Genomic DNA, 25,311 nt, shown 5'->3' on the forward strand with positions numbered 1-25,311 from the left:
CATTCTATATATACTCTATGTTTTCCCAAGGTTCTAGATTTGTATGTTTAGATTCTCTACGTTTCTATCAATAAGTTTGTGACAAATATATCTCTAAAACACATTTATAAGCATAAAAAAACTTGCCCACAAACACAGTGTAAATACTGATATTAGGGGCGATGCAGGGGACTGAAATGCGCACGAAGCGCTGCCCTGGCGGATTTACTTGTGCTGTATCTGGCGGTTTGCGAACCCGACGCACGCACCAGTGCCCTCACGCCCGGTGTGTACGTTCTCTCCGCCGTGCCGAGCGGAGCGGGTAACGGGCCGCGTTAACTGCGGCTGGGCGGGACGAGCTCCAACGCCTCCCCCCCGCCAAGGCCCCCCCGCCCCGCTAACCGGGCACGGCTCCGGGCACGGCTCCCGCCGCCGCGGCTCCCCCCACGCTCGCCCCGCCCCGCCCCGCCCCGCCCCGGGCCGCTCGCGGAGGGCGGGGGCGGTGCCGATAAACACCGCCACGTGCGGCGGGGCGGGGGCGGGGCCAGCCCCGCGCTTCCGGCAACACGCCGCCCCGCCGCCGCATAAATAGCGTGGAGCGGCGCGGCGCCTGCAGCTCCGCTGCCCCGGCACCCACTGTGCCGCTCTGCTCCGCTGCTGCCGCCTCTCCTGGGTCTGCTCCCGCTCCGTCCCGCCGCCATGCCGTTCCTGGGGCAGGACTGGCGCTCCCCTGGGCAGAGCTGGGTGAAGACGGCCGACGGCTGGACGCGCTTTCTCGACGAGAAGAGCGGCGGCTATGTCGGCGACATCAGCAGGTACCGGGCGGCGGTGGCGGCTCGGTCCCCTCCGCGCTCCCGTCCCTCTGCCCCGGCGGCGCCGCTAGGGGGCGTCGCGGTGCGGCCGCGGGGGTGCGCTCGGTAAGATGGACGGCGGCGCCTCGGCCCGGGCCCTGGCCCCAGGCGGAGGGGCTCCGCGGGCCCGTAGTGGCGGCGGCTTTCCCCTGGGCTTGCGGTAGCCCCGAGGGGGTCCGTCAGCCTCGCCGGGGTCCTGGAGGCGGCCGGGCCGGCCCCGCGGCCGTGGGATGGGGTGGCAAAGCCGCAGGAAAACATCAGAGCGGTCGCTGCCCCAGGGGGGCTGGGCGCTGCGCCCTCGGGGAGCGGCGCTGAGCGCTTCCCGCGCACCCTGGGGGTGCCCCCCCAAAAAAAATCCTGTCCTGGGCCTTCCCAGCTCTCGGGCTGGAGGAGAGTGATGCGTCTGAAGCCACAAACCTTCCCCAGACCATGAGTAATGCCCCTTACGTGCCGCTTGACTAATCTGGCTGCAAAACATCAAGCAAACCCCCGGGCTGGTGCGGCGCCGCGTTAGCAGTGCGGGCAGGGCGCCTTGGCCGCCGCCGGGCGGTGCTGGGCTCGGGCGCCTGGCTCCGGCCAAAACCCAACTTCTCTCGCAGAGCTGCCTCTCGTTGTCACCTGGGCACAGCCAGGTTTGGGTTTGCTGCACCCGGACTGAGAGGTGGGTCGGGAATATCTGTGGCAAAGGGGGAAGCGCTGTGGGACCGCTGCTGAGATGTTCCCGTGCAAGGCGGATTATGTGGCAGGTCTCTTTTCCTCTCGTGTGCAAGCTGTAAATAAAAATCAAGTTTAGAATCCAAAGCATCTGACTTGTAAATGGGTAGAAAAATAACTGGCTGGCAGTAGTGTGATTGTGTTGGGAATACTGAGTTTGGCACAGGTTTATGCATCCCTTTCCACTAAGTGAGGAGGTGACGTGCTGGCCCTGGGCAGAGGTCCTGGCGGTGCCAGGTCCTGGTGTCCCAACTGTTCAGCTTGTCAAGATGCCTTGGAGCAGTGTGTGGAAACCTGGCAGTACATGAACAGGGAAATAATCTGCCTCCCATCGCTGGAATTTGTCCACTCCTGTTGTTACGGAGGCTTCAGATTACAGTCATCAATAGGAAGTCAACAGTCAAGGGTGTGCTGTTGACACCTAAGATTTGAAGCAGATCCATCTTGTGGTCTTGGGCTTGGGCCATGTTAACCTGGCCAACTGTTGATTTTGTGCAACCCTGATAAAACACGAGCCTGAACATCTCCTAAACCCCTTCTTCCTTACTGCCATACCCTGTTCTTGGGTTTGGGTCCCCCTGCAGAAAGCGGCATGGGAAATGTGCAGCTAAGATGTTCTGCTCTCAGTTTTAGGTTCTTCTGAGCTATCTCTAGCTGGTAGAAGTGTCTGGTTCTCTGAATTGTTGTGGTGAATATTGTCCACCTGCATTGCTGCAGCTGTTCCCCTTCTGCAGTGGTACCTTCCAGACAGCTGTGATACCCAGCAAGAGGGGATGTGGAGTAAAAAAGGGGGAGCCTTTGGTGTTCTGAGGCTGGGGGAGGTTTCCCCCACCTTTGGGGCCACGTGCAAGTGCCAAACCAAAGCACCCATCTGGACCCGGCTGGAGGAAGTCTGGGTCCCTCAGGGGCTGAAACTGTGACTTTGTCACTTGACTTATGCATAGCTGGTGGTGTGGCCATGCTGACAAATGGGAAGCAAGGAGCCTTGTCCTGCAGGTTTCATTCCTTTGCAGGAGCCTGTGCTGAATAGCTGTCAGATGTCAGTTGGTGTGGTGCTGTCGTGGGGTTTTTTTGAGGCTGAACAGTGTAAACACAAGGCCTGTTGAGGATGCAGCCTGGCTGTGTAAGGGTCACTGTGGCTTTTTGCAGAGGAAGCTTGCCCAGTGCTGTGAGCAGCAGCATGTTTTGGCACCTGCCAGAGATCCAGGGCTGGCCCAGGTGCAGCAAGGTGCCTTAGACCTTTCAGTTCAGACCTGCAGACAGCCATCTCCCATCCCTTGCAAGCTGCTGGAGCAGTAGGGGAGGCTGTTCCATTATCTGGGATGCAGTGCCTGCCTTCTCCCCAGCATCTGCAAGGCATTCCTGCAGGTCTGGGCACCGTGCCGTGTGCAGGGGGCCTCTGCTGAGAGCTGCTGGTGGGTGCTGCCTTCCCCTGCCATTCTCTGGAATCTGCTGCAGCACTGTGGCTGCCCCATGGGCTTCTCAGTTTCACATTGCTGCATGGATCTCATGATCTGCATGCAGTCTGTAGGATGTGGGGATGTTGATATATAGCTCTTTATAGATAGTCTTTCATTGCCCTTGAAGGAAATAAGGGGTTATGGCTCCCTTCACTAATGATATAGTTACAGCAGAGCCCCAGCAAAAGCAGATGGGCAGTCTTGGACAAGACATCCTAGCTGCTAATTTGTAGAGTCACTACTATGTGGGGTTTGGAAAACCACCAACCAAGTCTGAACTTCAGCTGAGCTTTTCCTGTAAGCTTCAAAGAATGTTTTGTAGGGACTCTTTTGTTAATAAATATTTTGAGTGTGCGTGTGTATATATATATGTCCTCAGAGATGTCTAAATATGTCCTTCCATAGAAGTCTGACTCAGAGGCATCTACCACCTACAGCAGGAGGATATGGTGTTACTTAAAGATAGAAACAGGTTAAAGGCAGGAAGAGAAAACTGCCCGGCAGTGTCCCGGTGCTAACTGTGCAGTCTGTATTACCTGCTTCCCTCTGTTATGAGTAGTCTAGCTGGCACATAAATGAGGCACATTTAAAAATACCATTACTGGATACAAAAACTACATGTAGACATCTCGAGAGCAGCCAGCAAGGAGGCAGCTTTGGAGCTCACAATGAAAACCTGTGTATTTTCTCTCCTTGCAGGAAACATGGTGTTCAGCAGACTGTAGAAATAAACAGAATCCTTGCTTTGTGTCATTCACAGCTTTTGTAAAAAAGATGATCACAACAAAGAGAATCTCTTCAACAGCCTGAACTACGATGTTGCTGCCAAGAAGAGAAAAAAAGACCTGCTGAATAACAAAGCCAAGATTCAATGTAAGATGTCCATTTGGGCTTTCTTAAATATAAGCTGTTGCAGGAGAACGGAAAATGCTTCATATCCATAGTTTTTGTGCAGTGCATGAGGAGTCTTCCAGAGTGTCTTGAAGGGCTTTGCGCCCGTGTTTGACCTAAGTAGAGAACTTGGATACAGCTTAACATGAAGATTTATGCCCCTGTTAGTAATCCCTGTTCTGAGGAGTTGTGCTTGTTGTGTTCAAATTTGTCATTTGTGTTTGTCAAGAGGAGGGTAATTTTTTCCTATGGTACATTCAAATGAACCAGTTCCAGGGTTTTTTTCCCCCTGTAGACTTCCTTGTGCACAACAGGCTAAATTTATTCTTCCTTCCATATGCATGTTGAGCACTAATCTACATTACTGGAGGCTACAAGCCTGAATGTGAGCTTTGATCCTATCTCTGTGCGCAGAGTACATGAAAAATGAAGTAAGATTTCAGCTTGCTCAAAACAATGGAAGGTTTAAAATCTTTCTGTACACACAGTGAGCAGCTGGGGTCTTGGATGGTGCGCTGTGGGAAGACTCGGGGGAGCCTGCAGGGACAGCAAGGTCTGCGTTGGTCTGATTGCAAGATAGGTACTGGAGTTAAATGTGAAGGCTACAAATGTAAACATACACAGAGGAAATGAGTTATAATTCCCACACTACTATTAGCTCATTGTGCATCCCCCAGGATTTCAGAAACTGATGCCAAAAGTTGGCCCCTCAGTGCATTCGGTTCTCTGAACAAACAAATGTTACCATGACAGTTTTTGGCTAGATTCTGTTGTGACCTACTACTTAAAAGGGCCTGATGCAGGGTCTGCATGCCTGTAACTGAGGCTGGGTTTGTCCTTGGGCTCACAATACCAGGCAGGAGTACATCACTGCATCCTTATGTGGAAAAAGATTCCAAGAGCACAGTATTTCCTTAAGGAAAGGAGTCTAGCAGGATGGGGAGAGTTTTTCTTACACTAGCTGTTGAATTACCAGTGTGTGGTGGAAGTAGTCAAAAGCCCATGTGAGAACAGAGTGGGAGAAGGATCGAGCAGCATAACTGCTTACAGTAAGGGCTCTTCTGCAAACCCAGTTAGCTCCCCTGTACCCACCACATGCTGCTATTTTGGGGAGTGGATGAGACAACTCCCACTTCTGACAGAAGGGAGGGGCAATTAGAAATAGGAAAATTTTGGTCCCAAATAGGTTTTTCTTTTTTAGCAAGTTAGCTGCAAGCACAAGCATGCTCCTCCGAGCCTGACCTCACTGCTAAAAGCTCTCTCCCACATGCCTGGTGTCTCATGACATTTTTGCTCAACTTCGAATTTGACATTCAATCCCAAGCCTGTAACCAAGGTAATGAATTGTTAATAAAATCAATAACAACAAAACCTGGCTGTCAGCCACACTTACCGTCTGGGATCAAAGACGAGGAGGTGCTATGGTATATCTGTGGCTGGCAGATTAAACATTTACAGTCTTGAGCTGTGTCATTGAAACAGAAGCTCTTTCTAAGGCTCAGGGCTGCAGTCTCAAATGAAGCAGTATGGAAACAAAGCAGCTCAGCAAGTTGCTAGTTTTGGTTTCAAGTGTGGTGGTGTAAACACAAAGTATCTTCATGTGCACTAAAAGGGCACTGAGTGTTTATGAGCAGAACAGAGATGCAGCCCTCTGAGGTAGAAGATTAACTGAGCAAAATGTCTTTGTCCAAACAGATTTCCACCAGGAGAAGTGGATCTATGTTCACAAGGGAAGCACAAAAGAGGTAAGTGCCTCCATAGGTTCTTTGTTCCCTTTTCTACTGGTTTTTTTCCAAGTGGTGGAAGATCTTGTGCTGATACAAATCAGCAGAAGCTCTTAAGAGATAAGTGGAAGATCTGGCTTGCGGTTGGAATTTCAGTAATGATTTTAAACCCCAAACAGGGAGCCAGGGCTTGCTGTACAAAACTCTGTACATGTGTTTAAAATATGACTTGTTTGCTTCCCTCTGTTAAAAAAAAAAAGCCATTTGCAGACCAAGCCATAATACTGTTCTTGGCTTTCACCCAGTACAGCCCTAACATGGGAAATCATTGGAATTCATCACAACAGCTCACTTGAGCTCATGGAGAGAAGCGGCTGTACAAAACTGCTCTGAACTTGTACTATATATTGAACCCCGGAAAGTATGGCTTGTTCTCACCCATAAACTCAAGGGTCATGAGCAGAGCTTGGGTCACTTTTGGGAAATTACCATAATCCACAGTGGGCCATGCCCACTCTTGACATCAGTTAAGTGTGGCTCTGTGTGAAACGGGCCTGCCGCCTCTGGTTATGAGCTGGTCCCATGGTTTGTACCCATTAGCTTGCTAAATTGAGTTGCCCTGGGTCATGTCTACCAGTGCTGTCTGGACTCATGTCTGCTAAAATGTGACCCATACTGTTTTTTTCTTCTCAGCGCCATGGCTACTGCACGTTAGGAGAAGCCTTCAACAGACTTGACTTCTCCAGTGCTATCCTGGACTCCAGGCGATTCAATTATGTCGTGAGGGTAAGTGAAAGGCCAGGGTTTATTTTGCTGTGATGGTGGGGGAGGCTGTGAACTGAGCACCGGTTGGGTGATGGGTGGCACTGGCAAAAAGAGCTCTAAGTGTGCAAGTGGGAGTGTTGGGCTTTGCTGCATTAAGCAAGTGATGGAAGTTGAGTGGACAGATGCCCAAAACCTCCTCTTCAATCTGTTAAAATAGAGGGAGGGAGGTGGTAGTAAGATGGGCTGTCCTTAGCCTAGCATTCCTACTGCTTTTCTGGGTTTCGGAAGTGAATTGCACAATTGAAGACTTAGCTTCTGTTTCCCAGGTTCTCAGTTTAGTTCCTAAATGTGATTCCTGTAGCCCCCAAAGGAGCATGGGCTCTCTGTGGAAGCCGTAGAGCAGCGGGGATCTCTCTGGACAGGCGGCTCCAGCTCCACGAGGGCTGTGGAGCTTTGTCTCCCTTGAAGTGATTACAGGAGAAACTCTAGGAACCTTAGTGTTTTGGGAGTGAGAGGATGGGCTGAGCCTCTTGGAGGCACTGATCTAAATATCTTTGCTAAGGATCATGGTTGCTCTTAATTCTGTGTGACTGGCAGCAGTTTCAGTGAGTGAAGTATTTGGTTAGTCCTGACACCATTAGTTGGTAGGAAGGAGTAACTGGCCTGAGGTTCCTCATGCTCTGGCTTTGCATAAATGGATCAGGGCTGCTTTTTTGGCTCTGGGTGGTCAGGGTGGTAGTGGTTGGGGGAGTTGCCGTCCTGAGGACTGTGCATGCTTGTATGTTTATGTACATGTGATCTGCAAATTCATCTTGAATTTCAGAATGTTCATCAAAGTTTGGAATTCAATAAGCTTAAAAAAAAGTCTTAACTTGAGGCTGTTTATAAACAGCTCCTTTTCACATCTCATCAGCAGCTGATCACTGGTGAGACACCAGCTGTTCAGGTTTTAGGTTCTGGAGCAAGCAGCATTGGTATTGCTTTCCTTTTGCAAAGCCAAATGTCATTAAAAGTGTCTAAGGAAGACGTTATCTGAGCGGGTTCACCTTGGTTTGTTCACCTGTTGTCTAGGTGACAAGGAGCCTGTGAAAACCTCTGTCACCCTGGGAGGGGTACAGGCTCTGGGGGTGGCTACCGATGTTCTCTGCAGGAAGGGTGCTGGCAATCACATGGGTGTTCTGCTGCAGGGGTGGTGGCAGGGAGTGGGGATGCTGGGGGAGGCAAAGCAGGATGCAAGTCCATGAAGACTCAGGTTGTCCTAGCTCTGCTGGTCCTGGGATGACTTGTTCTCCTGCTTGTGCAGAGAAGGTGATCACCAGTGCTGAGGTACTCTTTATTTTCTGATATTGGATACACACATAGCCCCATCAACTTCAGAGGGATGGTTGTGAAAGGAGCAGTTCAAGCCAAGGCTATAACCCTTTAGTCCAGTATAAAGGAGCAAAATAAAACTTGTATTTGGAGCTGCAGAGATCCCTTTGGCAGACTTTCTGTCTTGTAACATAAAAAATAAAGAACTCTAAGACCTCTGCTAAGCATCACAGGTCATGCTGTGCCACGTGATGGGCGTCTGCTGCTCAGCCTGGTGTGATGGGTGTCTTGCATGGGCCTGCAATGATTGAGCAGAAGTCCCATTAAATTTTTAGAGCAAACTGAAATTTCACTTAAGTCAGTGTGGTCTGGTAGGAAGGCTCAGGCTGACCTTCTTCACCCTTTTTTCCCCATGAGGACTTCATAAAAGCATCCCAAATCTGCTGTGTATCCAAAATAGCAGTGTTCTGTGTCTGCATGTGTCCTTATTTTACAAATTACTCAAAAGCTGAGATAAGAGGTAGTTTTCCCCCCAGCAGCTTTAGGGATACAGCATACTGAGAAGTACGAAGCTTTCTAATTGAGGCTGACTTGTGGTTTGGCAGATCAAAGAAGATATTAAACCTGGTACCATGGATCAAATAAAAAAACTTACTACTTGAAATGGAAGACTTGAATTGGCCAAGTGTCCAGTGGGTAGTAGCTCATAAAAATGCCTTATGTGCCAGACTTACTTGTGAAAAGCTCTGGCTAGATGTGGACCTTGTTTATGGTCCTTTGCAAATTGCAGGCCTCCTAGAGCACACAGATGAGCAATCTGTCACATGGAAGATGCCTTGAATATTGGCAGGCAAAAGATTTTTCCCTTCCCTCCCTCTCCTTGTTCTCTCTAGTTCTACCCATTGTTTGGGGTATCTGATTAATGTCATGCTACTTGGTTCATCAAGCAAATGCTTTCCAAGGGAGGGAAATTTAGAGTTGAAGGCTGGGGGAGGATGAGGATGTCTGTAGGGGAAGAAAAACACCGGTAGGCTTGGGATTCTGCTGGCTACACCCAGATCTGCCCTATGGAGAAGTAAGCTGCATCACTGCTGATAGCAAAATGGGCTCTCAGGCTGAACATCAACTTGCCGTTCTCGGAGCGTTCCTTTCTGAACTCAAGTGCTATGGTATTTTAAGTGCTCATTTTTTTGTTGTACAGTAGCATCTGCTGCTTAAGATATGACCCAACTGAAGTTCTTGGAGTTTCTAATGGTGCACTGATAAAACAGGTACCCTCAAGTGAGGTGGAGGTGTGAGCTGCAAGAAGCTTGCCAGGTGTTTTTCATGGACAAATACCATCAGCAGTAGCCAGTGAGTTCCTGTAACTGAAGTGGAAGAAATTTTCCTTCAACATCAATCTTTGTCTTGACAGTCTGCTGATACAGCACTGGAAGTGCTGAGTGTATGTATCGGTGCTGTGACTTGGTCCTTGCTGATCTTTTAAACTATAGCCTCTGCCTGGATGTTACAAGGCAATGCTCCCTTTCTAGAGCTAGTAAGGAGGTGTGGGATTGACCCAGAGCAGCCAAACTGTTCTTGGTCTTGAAGCAGCTGTGGTTTTTCTGGTCTTACAGATCTAATGAAAAGACTGGAAGTGTTCTGCAAGCGTAAGTACTATGACCAGAGAGAAATGTGCCTGCAGCCCAGAAGCTGTTGGTTATCCTCTGGGAACACTCTGTTCAGATGACAGTGAGGTTTTGCAGGATGCTTCCTTCAGAAAGATTTGTCATATGATGGTTGTGTAGTAATGTCTCAAGGGAAGGTGCAGTTTCTGATCATAAAAGCTTAGGTCAGGTTAAGCTGCATGGGCACAGCTCCTCTGGAATAATGTAATCTAGGCAGTGTGTAGCCTGCAAAGCAGTTATTTAAATTTGTATCTTACATTTTTATAGCACTTAGCTCCAGGAGTAGTGGATTTATGCTGTGCTGAAGATACCAGCTTGATGCTGTCTCCTGGAGATCTGTCAGCACCTGGGCTGTAAATCATTGTAACTTGCCTTGCCTCTTGCTCTGCCTCCCAGCTGAAAGCCAATGTGACATTCAGCCACAGAAAGTAAAGGGTGGTGAGAGCAAGGTGGGGCTGGAGGAGGAATTTCTCATTGCGATTTGTTTCTCCAGGCAGTCCAGATGTGAGGATCCACATCCCCAACCAGGCGAAGGAACTTATGGATCCCCACAGGGTGCAGTCCAGCTTCCCTATAGCTGGTTTGGGTTTTTTTAAATGGGGATTTAAACTTCAGTAGTTTGAGACTTGTGTTTGTAACCATTACGAAGAATTTCCCTTTTTGAGGTGAGGTTACACCCTCCTGCTCAGTGCAGCAGGCCTGCTGAGGATTTTTTTGGTGCTGTGCTGTGAGCTCCTTGCTGTGGGTTATTTGGGGTATGGATTGCCTGCACACCCTGGTGTTGAACCAAGTCAGTGGCAGAAGTGCCATCTGGCTGTAGCACAGTCATGGGTGCAGAGCAGTGTGTTTTTATGGCCCTGAAACAGGGGCTCTTCCCCCTGCCACATGGCACTGTTTTGTTTGCTGTTTTTCCCTTGTGCTTATGGGAGGAGGATCTGCCCTGGCCCCAGAGCGAAGTGGCTTGTTGCACCAACTCCTGGTGGGGTTTGAGAAGGAGTTCAGCCACACTCGTGGGGAAGTGAGCTGGTTATTGCCCTGCTATGGAAGATGCTGCCGCCTGCAGCTTTGTAGAGGCTCTGGAATAGCCACTGCATCTCCTGTCTTTGTGGCTCTAGCAGATCTCAGAGCAAGTGAAATAGAGGTGAGGTGGTAGGAAGGATTTTCTGGAGAAGCTACAAGATCACTCTTTTCAGCTTCTGAGGAGCTGAAAGAGCAAATTGGGATCTAATGCCTTGTTTTCCAGAGGTGTTACAGTCTTCCCAGCTCCAGTTAAAATCAGCTGGAATGCAATCACTTAGTGTTTTTGAAAAGCAGGCCTTTTAAAATTGCTCTTAACCTTTCCCTCTGCACTCTCTCCTACCATCTGTCCCTCTCAGTTGAGCGTGGGCTGGCCTTAATGCAACCAGATCATAGCACACGCTTACAGCTCTCCAGCCTTTTTACCCTACTCAGCATTAATCTGAATTCGTCAGTCTGCTTTTAGTCTGTATTATGCAAGTGGCAAGATTGATTTATTTTTTTTTATAATGCTGTAGACCCCCGTTTGGCAGTCCATTAACTGAGGCTGTCCTCTGCTGGGTCTGTGCCAACACTGAGACCCTCAGAGCACTGGAGCATGTGGGGGGACAGATGAACTGCATTGTTTACTTGGGTTTTGTGTGTTACATGAGCACAGAAGACCAAAAAATGTCTTTTGATTTGGAGGGCTAGCCAGTTGCTTCAGTCGGTGGTCCCTGGGGAGCAGGGTAGTCCTAGAAGTATTCACAACATAGTTTTCATATGGAATTTCATCCTGTGTTTATTGCTGCAGGGTAAGGGAGGTGACACATGATATCTGAGCTGGTTCACTGAACATAAATTGAACCTTGATAAACACAGACAAGGCAAATTTGAATCTGTTCCTGTGGCTAAATTTTGTACCAACTTAGCATTCCTCAAGGAACTGAGATTTTTATCCTTGTTCCTCCTAAAGAATGACCCTGGCATTTAGCTCTTACAGTATTGCATTACATGATGGTTATCTCTGGGTGCATTTTGGCATTTTAAGTAATGGGCATAACATTGCTAACACCCAGCCTGGAGTAAACTGTATCTGTGCCAGTTCCACAATGGTGCAATCTGGAGACAGCAGTTGTTTATGCACAGAAGAGCTGATCTGGGTGCATGTGTGGCTAATGTACAGATGGAGTCTGGCAAATTGATCACTATAATCAAAGGTCTGAAGGCTAAACAGTTTAGTGTAAGCAGAGTATTACAGACTACTTTGGGACACCAATTTTTTTTCTTCTCCAGTATTTCAAAAAATAAAGAAAAGACATTTTATAAAACTTCTCAAACACCTTGCAAACTGTCTTGTTTTTAAGAGTGTCTAGTTATTGTGATCTCAGTTTAGCTGATGTAGGAAGAAGATCCACTGATGCCTGTGCACCAAATATTACCCGAGTGTCCTGCATCTCTTGTTTCCCCTGAATGAGCCAAGAAAACAGGCATCCTGCCCTTCACAGGAGTTAGTGCAGGTCTTTTTTCATCTTGTTTTCTTTCAGTCATGCGAGGTACAGGATATTAATAGAATGTAAACTCAAAGCCATCTGATGGTGGTGTTGGCCTGGAAATTAAACTGAAGAGGTCGGTCACTCTAGGCAACTTCACTGCTCCTAACTGGCAGTCACATGCCAGTGCCTCAGAGAAGCAGAGCAGGAGAATGACTGCAGTAATACTTCTCCATGCACTCCCTGCTTCGTGGCAAGCTGCCGGTGACTTTTTGGATACATTCCTGTCATTCTTGTAGCGGGGCAAACAGTTCAGCTCATAACTTATCACGTCTTGTCAAAAGCCATCTTAGTTACTTGACACAAGTAGTTGCACCTTCTCTGGACTCTCTGCAGTGCCAGCAATGGGATACTGTAGCTGCAGATGATAAAGGATTAATAGTCATGCGGTAATGTGTTGATTGATTTGTAGCATAAAAGGTTTTTCCTTCCCTTTCTAAATTAAAACAGAAGGCTATGTACATCCAAAACAAATGGACTGACACGTGGACAGTCTGTGCATTTATGTAATGCTGGGGGAAGGGAGGAAGGCTTGGAAGATCATGGGCCACATGTTCTGCAGAGCATGATCTATAGGAAACTTCCACAGCTGTTCTTGTGGTGGTAGAGAGATGGGGAGGAGAGGGCATCTTCCCGGTGGGAAATGCTTCCTTTAGCAACTGCAGCCTAAATGCAGTGTTCAGCTTGCACAGGAGTCAGGAGATCAGTGATGGGAGGCAAATCCTAACTGAAAGTAAAAGTGAAATTTCCATTGAGGGGGTAACAAGTAAACAGGACAAATGGGGAAGCGTGGTTTGGTGTTGCAGCTGTAAGAGCTGAACAGGGGAGAGGAAACCTTGGGGGAATAGGGGTTTGTTGGTGGAGAGGATTTGTTTTTAATATAGTGTTTAACCTTTCTGTTGCGGCGACAGCACTCTTGACAAAACCCATGCAACCCAGGAGTTTGACGTAAATTGTGGAGTCTGATTCTCATTAATGCTCCATCAATAATATCCCCATCCAAACAGGCATTTGCTCGTGTTCCCTTATGACACTGCTTGTTTATGCCCTGATGAAGGATGGTGACACTGACTGTTCATTGTTCCCTTGGTGTGAATAAAGGCTGTCAGTCTGAGCACTCCTTGGGTTTCTTTGCATCTCTGAACCATGGAATCAATTTGTTTTTTCCCCCCTGAAGATTATTAGAGTGCCTTTTTCCCCCACCCCTTTAGATGTGGGTTTAATTATTTGGCCTCTGCTCCCCAGCCCTGTGTTAGTTTGTTCTGTCGTTCTGTCTCCCTTTTATTTTAAGGCAGCAAACAAGTCTCGGGACTGTTTTGCTGTGTCATGTGACCAGGAGTCAAGATTAGAAAGGTATCTCTGTGCTCTAAGGCTTGCAACTTCTATTTTTATCTACAGCTGTTGGAGCTGATAGCAAAGTCTCAGCTGACATCACTGAGTGGCATTGCCCAGAAAAACTACATGAACATTTTGGAAAAAGTGGTGCAGAAAGGTAAGAAATAAAAACAGTGAGTGGGAGGAGGATTAGTCTGATTTAATCTGGTGTACTGTGTGAACCACATCCTCGAGAACAGTCAGGCAATGCAAGATGGGTGAAAAGGGGCAGCACTGCTTATTTCTGTAGTGCAGTTCCACTTTCCTTTCCCTCGGTGAAGGACTGGGGGTGGGTGGAGGGTGAATGGGTGGGAAGAAACTTCTGTATTCCGATAAGTATCTGAGAGGCGATTCCTCCTTCCCCAGCTTTCCTCACTACCACTCCTTCAGCATCCTACTGAGTCCTATTTCTGACTGCAGGAGAGATGGCTGCTCCTGCCCCCAGCCTGGCCCATCTGTAGTCTCTGCTGCTGCCTTGTTGTCAGTTTGCTGTATCAAGTGTTCCCACTGCTCCAGAGGGAAGGAAAGCTCCAGGGCTGCCTTTTCCTGCTGAGGGTGCTGAATTGTGGTTGAGATGTGGCACTTCCCTCTGATGCTTTAGCTCTGGCTGAAGCCTGGGAATTGAGAGCACCTTGTTAGTGTGTGTATACATAATGAGAAAGGAGATCCTGAGCTGTCTTCCCTGCATGTCATCTGGGGTGGATGGGGAAGAGTTGCACATAGATAACCTGTTGCACATACTGGAGGGGAGAGCTGGCTGGTTGCCAGTGACTGGAAATGGGAAGTGCTGCGGAAAGGGCAGATATCTCATCTGCTTATCCTGGGAGGATCTCTTTCCATCTGCTGACTAACCTGCTGTGCCTGGCTAATGTTTAAGTGCTTTCCTCTGAAAAGTGCAGGCTGGCTCTCTTGGCCTGTGGGGTTATAGCTTATAACTTGCCTGAGAAATATGTAGATTCTGAAAAGGATTTGTGTAGCTCCCATTTTTAATCTTTCCTGTTCTTCCAAAGTCCTTGAAGATCAGCAGAACATCAGGCTAATACGGGAATTGCTGCAGACCCTCTACACATCCCTCTGCACATTAGTTCAACGGGTCGGCAAATCTGTTCTGGTTGGAAACATCAACATGTGGGTGCACAGGATGGAGAGTATTCTCCACTGGCAACAGCAACTGAACAACATTCAGATCACCAGGGTAAGCACAAATCCTGAAAGCTAAAAATAACATGGCTTCTTCATGAAACCTTCTCATGTAGCAGCTCTCAAATGGGTGACAGCATCCCACTGTACTCGGTGCAAGCACAGAGCGTTGGGGGAGAACCTGGAGCTGCCAAAATAACTGGATGCATTACTAGCATGACTTCTGCTCCTTAATACAAACTCAGTGTACACAACCAAGGATCATGCTCACTGTTACTGGTCACAGGCTGTAGTTTGACTGCTTAATGGCCATGAAGTGCTGTGCAGACAGAGCTGGGCAGGGAATAATCTTCCACTCCTGAAAGTCTTCAGAGACTAGGCTTCAGTATGAAAAGTCAGCTCAGTCTTTCCAAACTGAGAAATTGCCTTCAAAACTTGTTTATCAGATAGTTGAGGGTTTTAGATTTGTTTAATCTGTAAATTAAATGCAAATTCCCAAATAGCTGCATAACTTCATGCCCGTTCCAGCCAGATGAGTCCCACTTTCACAACATCTGTTTTTTCAACAGCATCTGTGAGGATGAGAAAAAGATGTATTAGTTGATAAATTCCGAAGCTGGCTTTGCATGAGACATCAAGTGTGAACTTGCTCCGCTTCACAAAATCACAGAAGGGTTGAGGTTGGAAGGGACCCCTGGAGGTCATCTGGAACAACCCTCCTGCTCAAGCAGGGACATCCACGACCAGTTGCCCAGGACTGTCTAGACTTTTTTTTCCCACCTCAAATGGATACTCCACAGAAATAGCTTTTTTCTGCTACTCATCTCTGTTGGTGTGCCCCTTATAGGACTTCTGTAGTGAACAGGACTCTGAAATTCCCACTTGGGCAGACCAAGGCATGGCCCAAGGGAATATAAAAAGCACCTTTTTCCCTGGTGGGTCAACCAGAGACATTTTCAAAGGGCCTGCTTTCATCATATTACATGGTTGTGTTCTCTAGGAACACCAGGAAAAAATTTCCAGTCCTTCAGTTGGAGTAATGCAGGCAACAGAACATAGGAGATCAACTCTAGGAGGTCCCAGGGATTTTGAAGAGCTGCAAAAGCATAAGTGCCTTATCTGATGGTGGTCTCTGCCCTCCTTCTGCTGTCCTTCCTGGTATCCAGCTCTTGAGATGAGCTGCAGCTCTCTTTGCCTTGCAGGGCAAACACTGGCCCAACTGTGGGGTGGCTCTTGGGACACAGCAGGTCTGGAAGCTGCCCTGTGCCTGGGCTGCCAGGATCAGCTCTACCTGGGCACCTGCTGTCCTGAGTGCACCACAGGTCAGGGGCCTATCTGCTACTCAACTCAGTAGTACGGTGGTTTTTCACCTCTGCTTCAGGGGCTCATAAAACACAGACAAGCACTTCAAAGAACTCCGCCTATCCAGGCAAAAGTGCATTGAAATACTTCTTGTGAATGGAGCTGCCTTTTATGCATACTTACATGTAGGTGTTACAGACACTTTTTCTAAAACAAAATAATGTGAACTTGCAAACAAAAAATTCACATCACTGAAGATTACTTCAGCTCAAGCTAGAGCAAAACCAGCTGAGTTTAGAGGAAGGAAGAACAAGCTCAGCTGTGTATTACCAGTTGCTTACAGTGCACAGAGTGCTTCTGCTGTTTCTGGAGGGGAGGGATGTCTTGCAACAGCCAAGACTTAAACCTTTCTTTAAAAAAAAAAAAACAAACTCGCAAAATATTGTATGTGCTAGAGCTGTTTAAAAAAAAAAACCCACAACCTGTGTCCAGACAATGACAGCATACTGATCTGCTCTGATCTAATCTGTGTGCTTTCTCCAAAAAAAGTAATGTTTTAAAAGTCCTGGAAAGGACTACTGAGGGAAAAGTAGCTGATAAGTCTTTGGCCCAGATTCAGAAAACCTGTAAGGATTTGCTTGAGTCACACTGGTTTCTTCAGAAATAAGATATAAAAAAAGCCCCCAAAGCTCATGCTTAAGCTTAGAGTCTCTGAGCTTAGTCTTTTCTGTTGTGCCCTAGCAAAGCTTATATGTAGAGGGAGTGCAGGAGAATGCGAAAGACTGGCTGGCAAGGGAGATCAATGGGAGGTGATCCAAGGCTCCAGTGCATTCTTCCTACCCCAAAATACAACTTGGGCTGTCATGGGAAGAAATGTCCTCTGCAGATGACAGAGACAGTTCACTCCTGGAGGGGTTATTTCAGGCCTGTCTTGCTGGTAGAGATTGCCAAAAATGATGTCTTGGTTGAAAAGCTGTGGTCCTTGTAGGTACTGGGCAGTGCTATGTAGTTTGGGTAGCTGGGCACTGAAGGGAAGATGGGAGCTGTTTGTGTACAAACATACTTGTGCCTGTGGGGTTTCACATGCAAGGAGATGGCTGGAGGATGGGACCATATGACTAAAAGCAGCCTCATGCAGCGTTCCCCTGCTGATGGCAGTCCACATGCTTCTTGTTTGAAATGGTTAATAGCTCTGCCAATTGCAAGATGGGTGTTGTGACTCTGCAACTTAAAATAGCAGCATCTCTGTGTAGGGTAGATGATAAACTTGGCACATCTGTCTAACATTGTTTCTTCATTGGAGCCTAAGCCTAAAAGCTGCTGTTTGCCTTAATAAGGCTGGGGCTGGTTTTGGAGCAACTGGAGCCTGGGTTGTGGTCCTTGCTGATGCCTTGCTCCCATGTGTACCTTCCACTCAGTGCAGGACCCGCAGATCTATTGTAGTCAATTTGTCCTCGAGCTGTGCCGCCACGTGGACTTGCAAAACAGTCCTGGACCCTGTGTAGAGCAGGGCACAGATGGGTTGGGGGTGAGGATGGCTTTTGGCTCTTCAGGCTAGGATGTGCTTTGCTGTGGCTGAACAGCCTGGAAAAAAACCCCATGGCTGCAGCTGATGGGAAAGGGGCAGGTCCTTCAAGTGCTCATAGAAAAGAAGTTAGCCTTGCCAGCAGTGACCTGGGAAGCCATGCAGGGAAAAATCCTGCTGTGGGTACTCATCAGCCATTGCTGTGGTTACAGCAGGACCCTGTGACGGCATAAGCTAAAACACATGTCAGGAGAGTATGAGATTCCCAGCAATGTGTGTAACAGAAGGCTGGACTTGAGAAGTAATGCCAGTTTCCCTTGTGGTAGAGAGACCTAGATGGTTAACAGCTGATACCGTGGTGTAGCCATTGTCCTGATGTAGTGAAAGCTGCTGATGGTTTCTGGGAGCAAAGTCTTTTGAGTACGGATGTGGGATGGCCAAAAAAGGGGGGAGGAGGGGGCAGCTTGGACTGCTGCTCCGCTTCTAACTACTGTAACACAAATATGTCTGCTTCCTGGAGGGTATCTTGAACTGTTCTGGGGCAGAAGGTCAAATGTCTATGTAAAACGTCTCCTTATTCAGAAGAGGGAACTGCTGCTTATTTTCTATGTGAAGAGCAATGCTTAAAAAGCAGTAACTGTACTGCAGCTAGGTTTGCTTGGGTGTTCAGCTTCTTGTGAGCTCAATTTTGTCTGTCTCTTCTAGCCTGCCTTTAAAGGAACCACTTTCACAGACCTGCCGTTGTGTTTACAATTGAACATCATGCAGCGACTGAGTGATGGGAGAGACCTGGTTAGCCTCGGTCAGGTGGCTCCCGACCTGCAAGTGCTCAGTGAAGACCGGCTGCTGTGGAAGAAACTCTGCCAATACCACTTCACGGACAGACAGGTACAAGCAAGGATGCAAACTGCTTGTCGTACTTCACTAGCAAGTGAACACACATGGGTAGGACGCTCTTACTTGACTATCCTTTGGATCGAAGGGCTGTGCCACAAGCTGATAATACAGGCTGGCATGAGAATGGCTGTGAAGATTATTTATGTAGAGGGTTTTGCGTGCCACAGCAATGATTCCTGAAATGGAGCCTGAGGAATTAGTCATGCGGTAAACTTCAGCCCTAATCCAGGTGGTAACAACTGCAAGTCATGCAGTTGCTCCTCACCCCACGTGTGTGGAGAAAACGTGTGGGCAAGCTCCAGCAATCACCCTGATGTCCCAGGGACAGACACCCTCTCAGAGAATCTCTGTGGATGTGGTCCATGAGCGGTGACTTGTACTGTCTTGCCCTTTAGAGCAAGAAATCCCCTCTGAGCTGTTTTGTGAGTGACGGGACAGTATGTGGCAAACAACCCCGCTGCTACCCATATTGTACCTGTGTAAACATCTTTGGCCATTTGCAGGCTGATAATCATCTGGGGTCTTCTAAACTTAAAAACAAACAAGCAAAAATCCCTCTGTTTATGGTTGAATGTCTGGGGTGTTTATACCAGCTCGCTGCACTTCAGGGACCGTGTGCCAGATTTCCCTGCTGACTTGGCTTTATTTGCTCCCTCTGAATCTGCCTTTGGAAGTGACTCTGGGGAAGCTGTTTTTATTAACAAGTAAATTCAAATCCAGTCTCTGCAACTAATGAAACTCTAACAGAAAGATGGGTGTCTCCCAAGCAATGGTGACAAATCGCTGATGCTTAGAGTCAATGAAGAAACAAAATACTTTAACTTCTGAAGCTGTTAGATGCAACTATACTCTGTCCTGCCAGCTGGAAACAGCAGCTAAAGTAGTATAAGCTCCCAATGTTGTAGGCTTCATAGGGGAATGCTTGTGAAATGGGGAGGGACCCTGATAATGGTACTGAGCGAGGCTGTTGCCATCAGAAAGCAGGTTATAGCTGGATATTCAGAGCAGAAACTTTCTTGGTGTTATAGGGAACTGTTACGGGACTGGCAAGGATGACACGTGAGGGAGAGGAGTACATGAGCTGGAAAAAGCAAATCATTATTTCTTTTTGACCTACAATTACAATTATTTTTTAAGATTCGCAAGCGGCTAATCTTATCTGACAAGGGACAGCTGGATTGGAAAAAGATGTACTTCAAGCTCATAAGGTGTTACCCACGGAAGGAGCAGTATGGTGACACGCTGCAGCTGTGCAGGCACTGCCACATCCTCTCCTGGAAGGTATGCGGTGCTGGTGGGACAAACTTGATTGGGGCAGGAGCCACGGGGCACCCAGTGCTTCCTCTGATTGCAGCCAGTTTAGGGTGCTGCAGTTCCTTTGCTTCCGTAACATAGTGTTTTCCTACCTCTTAATCCTCCCTCGACTATTAAGACCCTTTCTCCCCTGTGCTTCAGAAGTTTCACCTTTATGTTGAACAAGAGTAGTGGCCATCAAGGCCAGAGGGGAGGGGGAGATGGCCATACTGTAGGGCTGCCTGCAATGTGTCATCTTAGCACTGCCAGCAGGTCCTTCTAGCCATTACATGGAGGCAGAGGTCTTGGCAACAGGATTAGCTGGAATGAGAGCTGATGGCAGCAGGACAGCCTGGGACAAACTGCTGGCCGCTGTGGTGGTATCCAAGGCATGTCTCTGGAGTTAAACTCCTGTAGCTGATCGTAGGCTCCAGCCTCTCTTTCCTCAGAAGAGGTGAAATGACGGAACTGGATCTTTGCTGGTTTTATTTCCCATGACTTGCCAGTAGTCCCTGAAATATGAAGCCCAGTTCTGAGCTGTCTGCTCTGGCAAGGGCAGAAATATTCTGGGCTCTGCTCTATCTGTTTGCAAGCAGGACGTCTGGCAGAGGGGGGAGTACTAAGTTGGCTGATGCTCTGGCACCCTTTCTGCAGTCTCTCTAAATGGACTTGTTTTCTCCTTTCCCAGGGTACTGATCACCCTTGCACAGCCAACAACCCGGAGACTTGCTCCACCTCTCTTTCACCACAAGACTTTATCAACTTGTTCAGGTTCTGAACTTGGGTCACCACCGCAGCTTACGTGATTCTTACAGGACACTTTATGCCACTGAGCTTGGACCCTCCATTTGTAAATATTGTAAATATTCATGCTTGTTCAAAGCTCCTGAGTCAAGAAACAAGAGGATCTCGGAGATGAAAGGTGAAATTGCTCGCTGACACACAGCACTTAAGGAATACAGACTTCCATAGGACTGGTGTACAAATGCAGCATGTTGTACAGACTCCCTTTTTTATGATCAGAGTACAAGATACAGGGCAAAAATCTTCATTTTTTGTTTTTTAGAAGTTAAAAATGAATTTGCCCCACAACCATTTGAGAACTCTTTTGGTTTGTTTCCAATAGAGAGAAAGCAATATGAGGCTAGGACTGTTGAACTGTTCCTCCATCTGGTTTTATTTAGCATACATATTTATAAATATGAGGTTTTAAAAATATTTATGAAAAATATCCCTGTGACAAGTTGAATAATACTTTTATGTTTTTAAAAAGGACACATTCTGAAATACTTAGTATAGAACTCTAGCCTGCTTGCGAGAGAGAATCGCAACATACCACTTTCTACCTCTGATAGATTGAGTACCTTTCAAACATAAATCCAGTGTACAATGTGAACTTTTGTATTTTGTACAATGATTTAAAGGGAAATGTTTGTGATAGTAAGCATCTTTTCTTGTATTAATGCTTACCTCTTTATGTTAGTTTTCTTGCTCTTCTCAGTGCTTGAATGCCTAGATGATAGGCACCATATAAATACCTAAGACTTTACTCCATCCTCTTTTAATTTGTTGGTTTTATGAAAGACTAAGCAGAAGGGAAGAGAGAAGCCACAAGGTTGAAGATATCTAAAAGGGAGGAAGTTCTATTATAGAGAAACAAAGGACTGGATTTAATCTCAATGTAAATTCACATCAGCTCCACAAGGTTAATTGCACTGGTTGAAATCCCAAGTGAGGTTAGAATCCGGTTCTTCAAGCCCATGTTTTCCAACATATACACTGCTCTGTATTCCCACTGCTGTCAAGTGAATTTGGTCATCTCGGAGCTGGTAAAATATAGGGAGAACTGGGCTATTAAATGCAGTGAAATGATGCGGTTTTTAGTCACTGGAACACTGGCAGCGTCATGTTTAATTTCAGACTACTGGAGATTAGGGTGTTGAGCAAGAAAGCGTGAAGAAATCGGTCAGCATTTTCCTAAGAACAGGAGGCAGGACTGGGGTAAGCAAGGGATTTCCAGCATGGCACTTGATATCTTTGGTTATTTCTCTGTGCCTGTGGCAAAGACCCAGCCTAGTCCCTTCTGCTTCCCGTGCTGAGCTGCTTTATGGGATCTTCTAATACTGGCATAGAGCTAAATTTTCAGTACTATGGAGTAAGTAGCCAGACTGACTTCACTGTGGCCATGATCTGGCTCACTGTCTCCTCGGTTGCATACAATGCTTCACTTTTCCCTACAGTGGAGCTAGAAGAATTCAGCTTGTATATAACAATTTGAAAGCCTGCAGTGGAAAGTTTTTTGCCGTTTGCCGGTAGATTTCCTGTATAGCACTTTCTCTGTTCATGTTGTAAGCAGGATACCTTGGAAGGGTAAATATTTACTGGGTTGTTTGTGACTATGTACAAAGAATTGTGAGGAAGAGGAGTACTCAGGACAATTCAGGAAGAACTACTTGAGTTAATTATTGTTAAATATTCTGTTCCTTTTTTTACATTTTTATAACTGACTTTGACTTTCAACACTTTTCTGCAGCTGTTTATATTTAAAAAAAAAAGACTATTTGCATTTTTGCAAACTAAATCACTTTGCATACTCTTGGAAGAGATACAAAAAGGGAAAAAAGCTGCCTCTAGATGTAGCAGTGGGGAAGGGGGGAGTAAAACCAGGAAAATGCTGACAAATGCCCTTCTCCTGCCTTCCAACTGCAAACCCAAGCTTTTGCTCTTCCAGAGGGCTCTCTGAGCCTGTGCCACCCTTAGCCGTGGCCCAGAGCTTGGCACTCTCCAGAGGAGAAAACACACGCAGGATAGGGGGCTTTATCTTGGTGTTGGTGCCCCATGCATCAGTTTGCTGGTGGAAAGCATAAGCCTGTATTCATGTCAACTGAAAGTGACTTAAAAGCTTATTGCCTTGGAACAATGAACTTGTGCTTGTTTGGGGGGGATGTCTGCAAGTGGGGGAGGCCACTTTCTGTTTTCATTCCCTCACTGATGGCAGTGGGTGTGGGTAGATGACGCAGAAATCTGGCTTGGTGAATGAGGGCTTAAGGACAGAAACCTGCAAGTGAAGGGAGTAAAGCATTGTCACTGTATTTAAAGATTCTTGTAGCTCCTTTTTCTAGCAGTGAAGAGGACCTGTGCCCCTTGGTATCTTCTGTTTCCAGCTCTGACTTGGGGTTGGTTTGTTTCATAGTCTTGCCTCTGACACCTGTAGCAAGCCAACATGCTGTGATGAGGACGCAACAGTATTTTGGTATGAAATGCTGGGGGGGTTCTGCCTAGTCTGAGTCAGTGTTTAGCAGATGACACTTACCCACTGTGAGATTGTGACACTGGGTGACTTTTAAGCTCAGGTTTGAATCCAGCCTAGTGCATTCCCTGCACAGCAAGACAGAAAAATCTCAGCATTTAGCTGTGATTTGGGAATGTCTTAGCTCTAGCTCTGGCCTCAATCAGCCCTTCACTGGTCGTGAGCAAAGAGTTTATTCTGTGTCCTTTGCCCAGAGAGCATGGGTCATGCTGACAACATACTTAATGTGCGACTGAGGCTCCTATTTATGAAACTTATTTCAATTAGTGTTTTTTTTAAATTTCTTAGCACTGTGTAATCTTAAAGGGTCACAGTGCTGAAGATGATTTAATACATACACACACTTGCATGTTGCTCGTGTGAAGTCCTGGGATATTGCTGTCGGTGTCCAAAGCAGCAGAAAACTAAGCAACTACTGTACTGGAGAACAAAACAGACTACAGAGAAAGAAACAAAATAAGCCTCATTCAGTTACTGCCTCCTGCTACAGCAGCTGTCAAGTAAGACCTTGATCTCCTTGGGAGACTCATTGTTTCTCAAGTGGTTGGTACTGGGAGATATTGTGGTGAATTCAGTACCCTTGTATTTAAAATGAAATGCTGTTGCATCCAAATACCTTAGACTAGCCACTTGTAAATAAAGTGATCAGTACTGTAGCAGTGCAAAGGCATTTGCTTGGCTGAGGATGGCAGAGTAACAAAACTGATAGTGGCAACAGGGGCTTCTGGGCAGGATGGTTTAAGGCTGCTCTCATGCAAAAAGGACCTCTGTATTTTAAGAATTGTGGCAAAGCTGTTGTGAAGGGAAAACAGGCTTTTACTTGTATTTTGGAAGTAGAATGTTCTTTTCAAATGATATTTCACCTTCCAGTTAGTTGGTGCATTTCCATCAGACATGCATGAGTTCTTGTACTAGGAAAGGAGGGGTTTTTTCTCTCTTCCGGGCTTTCTCCTGCCAGCATATGCAGAGAAATCTCATTATCTTCAGATGATGTGTTATCCAGTGTAACAGTGTAGAACATGGTACTGTGAAGAGGAAAAACAGATCCATGCAGGGGAGGAGGCTTAGGAAGGGAGCGATCCCAGAGATCTCCATTTCAGGTTTCTAGAAGAGGCAGGTATTTGGAGTTTGTTCTAATGTGGTAGCCACTTCAAGAGGCACAATTTCAGCTGTACATACCTTAAACCATTTATACTAACTATGGTATGGTAAAGTTTGATCATAAAATGTGTACCTCCTCTTACATTGTTTGGGTTTCCTTTTTTAATTGTGGGAGTTTCTAGATCCTTTTATTTTGTAAAGTGATTAGGAAAACTTGTATTGCTCTGAAGACATTGCTTTGTATGTAAACATTTAATTGCACCCTGCCACTTTCTGTATATGGGAATATCTTTTTTATTATTTTTCTTTGCCCACGAGTTTTGAATTGTTTGTGTTCCCATTTCTGTTTGAATTCAGTTACTCTTGTGAAGCTGTCACCTTCTAGAACATAGGCAGGTACTGAACCAGCTTTTCTGGCCCAGAAAATTCCTTGTCCATTAGCTAAAATGTGATTTACAGCAGGAACATTTCAAATTCTATTATGTATCTAAATAAATCAGATGTGCTGTTTCAGCTTATTTCCTGCTCGGTACAGCAAATCAGCATTGTCTGCTGTGGTTGTTCTTACAAACCTGTTGCACAGCTTCCCCATAGATCTGCACCTTGCCAAAAAGACATAGCTTTAAATTAAAATGCCACTCTTCCTAGCTGGCCTGTTTTCAGAAACATAGACCCTGTGCAGCTGGTGGCTGATTAGGTTGATAAAGACTCCCTGTTAAAAAGTTTGGGACTCTGGTGTTCTGCTTGTGCTGCTTTTCTCAGCTTATTTCTTAAAATGGTGCTTGTTAAAGGCTCTGAAGATGTGGCCAGCCATCCACACAGATGTCTCTGTGTGGCGCCCAGGCTGTGTGAGTGCCTTTACCAGTACCTGATTTCTACCCCATGTCTTCAGTGATTTTGTTAGTAGCAAAAAAAAGTTTGCAGGATCTGGCCCTAGGGAGAACAAATCCATCTTGTCCTTGACACATGCAGTCTCCAGTATATTAATACCTTCAACACCAGAGATATTCCCCCTCCTTTGACCAAGCATTGCGGCTTCTGTTCCTGGAGGACAACTGAGGGTGGAACTTCTATTTCTTTAGCCATCATGTGCTGCACAGAATGCTAGCAGGCCTGCCACCAAGAAAACATTTTAATTTGAAATAGCAAATACGCTCATCTTTAGGAACTAATCTACAGTAATTATAAATACCTACTTACATATGAAAGAGAGCGTGTGTTCTGTTTTGCTTTTCCTTAAAGTTGTAACTAGAGGTGATATGAAGTGAAAGGCATCCCTTATATAATAAGACTTCTGTTTAATATTATTGTGTGGTTAAAATCCTTCCATTATAAATTTGCACAATTTTTCTTCCCTTGCATGTTCAACTGATTTTTACAGCTGTTCTGTGCAAACAGTAATGTATTTTTGTAAACATTTTTGACACTGAATTGCAATAAATGTTCAAACAATGTGAA

The 25,311-nt window shown here is 46.5% G+C and overlaps 1 protein-coding gene across 2 annotated transcripts; it reads left to right on the top strand.

The window, feature by feature from the left end:
* The first annotated feature begins 540 nt into the window (after nucleotides 1-540).
* FBXO32 (F-box protein 32) lies at nucleotides 541-25,311 on the top strand. Of its 2 annotated transcripts, XM_055705093.1 has the most exons (9): nucleotides 541-794; nucleotides 3,765-3,877; nucleotides 5,591-5,640; nucleotides 6,313-6,405; nucleotides 13,310-13,403; nucleotides 14,296-14,480; nucleotides 17,958-18,140; nucleotides 19,287-19,430; nucleotides 20,131-25,311. In XM_055705093.1, the coding sequence occupies exons 1-9, from the start codon at nucleotides 679-681 to the stop codon at nucleotides 20,218-20,220; spliced, it is 1,068 nt and encodes a 355-aa protein (XP_055561068.1). In that variant the 5' UTR covers nucleotides 541-678; the 3' UTR covers nucleotides 20,221-25,311. The 2 variants fall into 2 exon arrangements, with proteins under 2 accessions (XP_055561068.1, XP_055561069.1); XM_055705094.1 differs by lacking the exon at nucleotides 3,765-3,877 and having other exon boundaries at nucleotides 635-794.

This window comes from Falco cherrug, chromosome 3, assembly GCF_023634085.1.
Source record: "Falco cherrug isolate bFalChe1 chromosome 3, bFalChe1.pri, whole genome shotgun sequence".
Classification (NCBI taxonomy): Eukaryota; Metazoa; Chordata; class Aves; order Falconiformes; family Falconidae; genus Falco; species Falco cherrug.

What these genes read in the sequence shown, in the direction of transcription:
- FBXO32 (XM_055705093.1), top strand. Translation starts at nt 679, where the DNA reads ATGCCGTTCCTGGGGCAGGACTGGCGCTCCCCTGGGCAGAGCTGGGTG. An exon ending in GGAAAAAGTGGTGCAGAAAG is followed by an intron (nt 13,404 to 14,295) that starts GTAAGAAATAAA and finishes GTTCTTCCAAAG; the next exon opens with TCCTTGAAGATCAGCAGAAC. An exon ending in ACCACTTCACGGACAGACAG is followed by an intron (nt 18,141 to 19,286) that starts GTACAAGCAAGG and finishes TTATTTTTTAAG; the next exon opens with ATTCGCAAGCGGCTAATCTT.